This window comes from Chaetodon auriga, chromosome 3 (genome assembly GCF_051107435.1).
Source record: "Chaetodon auriga isolate fChaAug3 chromosome 3, fChaAug3.hap1, whole genome shotgun sequence".
In the NCBI taxonomy this organism is placed as follows: Eukaryota; Metazoa; Chordata; class Actinopteri; order Chaetodontiformes; family Chaetodontidae; genus Chaetodon; species Chaetodon auriga.
This window is the reverse complement of record NC_135076.1, coordinates 25,449,452-25,455,451: the sequence shown is the minus strand read 5'-3', so window position 1 is coordinate 25,455,451 and position 6,000 is coordinate 25,449,452. Positions and strand designations below refer to the sequence as shown.

The 6,000-nt window shown below is 42.1% G+C and overlaps 1 protein-coding gene across 1 annotated transcript; it reads right to left on the bottom strand.

Annotated features, from left to right (window-relative positions):
- Positions 1–608: 608 nt before the first annotated feature.
- Positions 609–5,982, bottom strand: ociad2 (OCIA domain containing 2). The gene is made up of 9 exons (XM_076726920.1): positions 5,888–5,982; positions 5,314–5,441; positions 3,825–4,080; positions 3,644–3,728; positions 1,925–1,978; positions 1,764–1,811; positions 1,523–1,679; positions 1,095–1,166; positions 609–851 (listed from the first exon to the last, which is right to left on the bottom strand). Exons 3-8 carry the CDS (start codon positions 3,912–3,914, stop codon positions 1,097–1,099), a joined length of 504 nt encoding a protein of 167 aa, XP_076583035.1. The 5' UTR covers positions 3,915–4,080; positions 5,314–5,441; positions 5,888–5,982; the 3' UTR covers positions 609–851; positions 1,095–1,096.
- Positions 5,983–6,000: the final 18 nt, after the last annotated feature.

Genomic DNA, 6,000 nt, shown 5'->3' with positions numbered 1-6,000 from the left:
TTCATATTTAGGCTGCTCTACTTTAATGGTGTCCCTAAAGGACCCTCAAATAACAGTCCTACGGGCCATTCAGAGCACAGCTGCTTGAGTTTTTACTGAAACAAAAAGCTCTACATGTGGCTCCATGTGTGTCAGAGGATTAATCTTTAAGTACTTTTACCTGTAATGAAGCTCAAAGGGCCAAAATACACCTCTGATCTGCTTCTGTATGACCTCTCCAAACTGGAACTAGTTTGCTTACTCATCAGACCATTTAAAAAAAAACAGACGTGTTTTTATATCTCTCTGTCCTGCGATTTCAGGGCTAAAACAGCTTCTTCAATTGTTTGTTCGTTGGATGATTGAAACCTAAAGGAGCTTGTTTCCATCACTCAAACAGCTGAAACTCTGCTGAGACCCTCTGCTGAGATACCGCTCCTCAAACCGATGGTGTACTCATTGTGTATCAATCTGTTCACGTCATTTGCTCATAAAAATTTGATTTATGCCAAATATGCTGTCGATGTTTGCTTTTTCAGTCAATATAAGCAAAATTGAGAACACATAGGATGGTTATTTTTATTATTTTATTAGAATTGTTCATTGGTGGTAATGCTAACTTGTGAAAATGGCCTGAGCTTTATTTCTTTTTTGCACTACCTACAGGAGACTTTGTACACCTGCAAAGAAAGTAGTACATGTTCTGATAAAAGTGGAACAACGTGTCAAACGATCTATGGCTGAAAGGACAGCAGCTCCCTCTGGTGGCCTCCTGGATGAACATGATGCACAGGATCCCAAAACAGTTTCCTTTAGACAAATCCATAGATGGAGCCCCGCTGAGAGCCAGTCCTTCAGTGTCTCTGATGAGGCTCCAAACAAAATGGAATGAATATCATATTTATATTATTTCAACATGAGTGTACAAAGCTCTATATGGGACATACGGATAAGAACTCAAATACTTCAGCGTCATATATTGTTAATTTTCATTTAGGATTTTTACATGCTTGTGGGTACTTGTGAGTGCCAGCAGTATTCTGTATTAATCTGTCGTCAGAGTTGTGTGCACTATATATGTTTGTACTCGTTCTATCAACATTTGATCCATTTACCTTTAGATTTTAGCTTCCTCTGCAGGTGCAGCTTGAGCTTTTTTCTTACATTCTTCACACACATGGTGGCATCTGTTGGGGAAACATTCTGGTCAGTGATGCACAGAGGCTTAAGGAAATTCTTCATTATTCAATATGTATTATTTTAATCTATCCAAGCAGAAGTGTTGCATCACAAACACAGATTATACTGTTTGAATGGTTTGTGGTGTAATATTGATGGTCAGCACAGGCACAGCAGGGAATAATTAGCATGGCTTTTGGTTTTATGCTTATGTCAAAGTCCTATCTTCTTCAGATTATTCCTCGATTGATTATTCATCGCTCAATCATCATGCACTCATAACTGTTATTACTTTAACACAGCATCACATGTCTAGACGATAAGCCTCTGCCATGACAAAATGATAACAAGCAGGATTCCCCACCTGTGCCCATGACCAGAGTCCTTAAAAGGTCCAAAGCGACCTCCCTCAGACCAGGGTCCAAATCCTGGTTTATCCCCAGTGCCAAGCGCCTGAAACTTGCTTCGACAAGTTCCGACATAAGATGCTTTCCCCACTGCAAAACCAAGGATCCCCGCAACTGAAGAAAAGAATCATAGTTAGGGTCCAATGATTGCTGAGCATATACTTAGACACTGAGTCCAGCATACTGTGCGGTACACACCTGCTAGTTTTGGAAAGGGCCCAAATCGCTGCGATGATTTCCAGATGCCTGCGAGGAAATAAACTTGAACTTAAACCAAATGGGATGATTACAAAAATGACTGTTTTACATGTGTCATGATGGTGCGCTGGAAGAAGAGGGTTTGAATGTCAGTGCTTTACCGTTGTAGATGAGACCACCAGTGACAGCCATGCTGCCCAGAGAGAGGGGAAGAGCTAAATGAGGACATAAAATAAAGCCAAATGAGGCAATGGGATGGAGCTGATGATCAAAGCCATACTGTAAGAGACTATGGAGACATACTGTAGAAACACCACAACCCTCCCCTCCCCTCCCCTCCCCTCCCCTCCCAGCCCGGCCAGACTCATTCAGCTCCTGTCATGGACTGATCCTCCCATGCTTGGCTTGAGCTCAATCTGACTGAACTTTGCCCTGTGAAGTAGTAAGACTCAACAGTTTGTCCACTAAATTTGAGAGCAACGACGGGACCTCCAATTCAGGAAGAACTGACTGTTGTAACTGTGCAGTCAAGCTGGCAGCGGCACGGCTGGCAGTGAGTGGAAGGACACGGATGGAGGCTAAAGATGATAAAGTGTTGACACATAAAACATGGATCACTTCCAGCCAGTCAGCCAAGCTAACCCCGGCAGTTAATGCTGTCAACCCTGGCCACAATATTTTCTGTCCGGCATGCTGCTCATTGTGGTGTGTGAGCAACATTCATCTTGCTACAATACTGGTCTGACAGTGGCCATAGAGCTGTGTGGGTGTGCATAACTGACATAGCTCTAAATCCCTTGTTAGTTTTGTTACACCTGTTAGAACAGCTTATTTTTTAAGGATTAAGTTGGGTATACAGTGACCTCAGGACACACCCCTGCCCACCTCCACCAAACCTGAACTTGAAACGAGGTCTAACCAGCCACAGTAGGGCCACAAGGAGGCCGCGTTTAAGTTACGTAGTTAAGATATGAACACGCAACTGCGGTGCGTCTCAATCCATGGATAGCCATCGTGCGTAATGACGCACGCAGCTCATTCAACAACACCGATAGTTATTAACTGAATAAATGTGTGCCCGCTGTTTTTAGCATCAACCTGACATAAATTCTTCATCAAAATGAACCTCTGTTGATAACAAAGGCTCCACGCAGTCTTACAAACGCGCGTAAAGACGCAGAAAAACTTCCGTTTTCTGACAACGTGCCGACTATCTTATACTAACCTTCTGGCCTGAATTAGTCAAAGACAGTGCAAATAGTGAAAGGTCCGAGGTTAAGCATGAACACGATTAACTTTGAATGTGACACAGCTAACCCGCGGACAATGTCTTGATAACATATACAGACAGCTGGCACAGAGCTATTTTTTGTCTCGGGGATCGCCAACGGTGTTGTTGACTGAGTCGTTTGCGTCTTTACGCACGGTGGATAAACGTGGATTGCGACGTACCATAGACGTTGACAGCCTTCTGTATACACTTCTCCCTGCAGTGTAAATAAACCAAAAGAGTATTTCTGTCTATGGCCACTCCGAGGATCCACAGAATTCTTTACCAAAGATTAAAAAAGCAAGCACCGAAAAGAGGTCCACAAACTGAACGAGGCTGCGGTGTAAATGTCACATGGCAGTAACCGTTAATATGTTCCCATACGAGGCTGTTTAGAGGTCGCGGAGAATTCAACAAAGAGGAATGTAAACACGGTGGACATAAGAGGGCGTTGATGGATGAGTCCTCCACAACAAAAGACTTGTGCAATACACCTGGAAGAAGAATATACTGTGGCCAACTTCTGTGAGCGAGCTTGTCTGTTTGCTAAAATGATGAAAAGGAAATTAGGAAGAAAACATGTTTCTACTGAGTGTCTCGGAGAGAGTACCTCTGTACCAGAAGCTCTCCTCTTGGCACTCTTTCCAAATCCTTCTCACATCATCTCTGTGGACATGGCGCTCACTCATGGGGCACTGTGCGACACACAGGACAGAGCAGACATCATATCTGCACCACAGCGGCCTGACAAAACTCTCATCATCCAGTACAAGTTACGAGCTGCCTCTCACCTTCCACTCCCCTTTCACCGCGGCCGGAGCAGAGGCAGCAGCTTCCTCTGTCTTCACTGTTTCAGTCTGTCCAGATGTGTCAGAACTCATGATGCAGGAGCTTCCAGGAGTCTAGTTTGGACCTGAACTGGGACCTTTCTGATGCACGTACACTTCCACTCTTTGCGTTTGATATCTGTCTGATTATAATTGCTGCACCCTGGACTTTCTTGAGAACTCCGCCTCCCGTGAAAAAACATGGGCCGTCCGTTAAAAGCTGTTTCAAAATAAAACAAATAAGACATAAAGCGGGTAAAAAAACACCTCTTAAGATGGAGAATTCTGCATGAAAAATACAATTTGATCGTGTATAACGTTATATATATTATATTTGTTAAGAACGGGCAAAAACTGCGTCCTGCAAAAATGTTTTTCCATCTGTCTCATGAGGTGAAAGGTTCTCATTGTGCTTTAAAATATTCCAGTATAGGGCCACCTGTGTACATCTACACCTGTTATAGGACACACCTTTATTTGAAGTAGTTCTGTGTCTTTAATGCGATTGCTTGGCAGAAACAAGTGTGGGCAAAGGTAAAAAAAATGGCTCATAATAACCTTCTGGTTTTCATGGTTTGGGCAGGTCTTCTGAACACACACATACACACGTTACTTCAGCATACTGCTACAAGCCAAAGGTCAGAGACTGCTTGTATCAAAGTAACAGAGACATGGGACGCACAGTACAAAGAATGGTTTATTACCAGTGATAAGAAATATAGAATATCGGTATCAGAGCCACAGCTTGTCTAATACTGCCATAGACTCACTGTCTTGTTCAGAGACATTTTGACAGGATTGCCCAGTTCTTCAGCCCTTGGTTAGAAACTCCACAGTTAATTTCACCGTTGAGCATTAATTCAAGCTCTCCTACTTCCACCTGTTCATATTTTCCTGTCTGTCAAAGTACACTGAACATTCAGTCAAAGGTGAGCCTCTTTGAAATAATGCAACCAGTGGCACAAGCAAAGAGCAGCAGGTATAGTAGTTGTAGTTTAGCATAAAAAATGTACTTTTGTAAAAGTACAGAGGTTTATCATCAAAATGTGCCCACAGTATCAAAACACTGAATTATCCTGTTCAGTAACGTGTCATTATATATCGTAATATTGGATTATGTGTTAATGCATAAGCTGCATTTTAATCTTCTATGGTGTTACCCTCTGGCAACAAACTACATTTTTGGACCCTCGCCCCGTATTTTTTAGCCTTTTCTCTGGGGGTGTAGCAGTCCCTTAAGGAAGCAAAGCCACATGGGACACAGCGCCACCAACTGGTAAGATAAATATCACTTTTTAACATTGTTAAAGAACATGATTAAAGTGAAATAACTTGACATAGAAATATTTGGATGTACATGAGAATGTAAAGAAGTGTTTGACTGTTTAAAGAATAACTTTGTTTTTATTTATTTGTACATGACATCTGTTTTTTTTTTTTTTTTTGTCATTACCTCGGGGCAACATTGTGCAGTTAGATCCCTTTTGATCAGGTACCGTCATGCTACAGAGTGGAGATGTGCTTGGATGCACAATTACTGCACAACCCCGATTCCAAAGAAGTTGAGACGCCGTGTCAAACCTAAATAAAACAGAATGTGTTCATTTGCTTTTTGTCATAAACTCAATTGAAAACAGTACAAAGACAATATATTTAATGTTTGAGCTCATCAGCTTCGTTGATTTTTGTAAATATCTGCTTATTCTGAGTTTGATGCAGCAAGATGTTTCAAAGACTGGGAAAGATGTGGAACGCTCCAAAAACACCTGTTTGGATCATTCCACAGGTAAACAGGCTCATTGGTAACAGGTGATAGTATCATGATAGAGCAAGGTTCACCACTTTGTGAACACATGATTGGATAAAGGAGATTACTGCATGGACTCAGGAACACTTGTTAAAACACAGTTTCTTTGCGAATGATTGAATTCTGTTTTTATTTCTGTTTCATACAGAGCCACAGCTTTTCTGGAATGAGGGTTTTATGACCATACTCAGCTGCTTCTACTTTACCTACGGATACTTACAGGACTGGACACGGGAACGTGTTTTGGGTGCTGAAGGATCATGGTAGAGCTGTTTGGATCCTTCCCTCTGACAGTGAGGACAGTGAGAAGAACGGATCAGGTTTGAGACACAG

Excerpts from the sequence above, each read along its gene's own strand:
- ociad2 (XM_076726920.1), bottom strand. The coding sequence starts at position 3,914 with ATGAGTTCTGACACATCTGGACAGACTGAAACAGTGAAGACAGAGGAA. Across the intron at positions 3,729-3,824 it reads CGGTGAAAGGGGAGTGGAAG|TGCCCCATGAGTGAGCGCCA; the intron begins GTGAGAGGCAGC and ends TGTGTCGCACAG. Across the intron at positions 1,812-1,924 it reads TGGTGGTCTCATCTACAACG|GCATCTGGAAATCATCGCAG; the intron begins GTAAAGCACTGA and ends ATTTCCTCGCAG.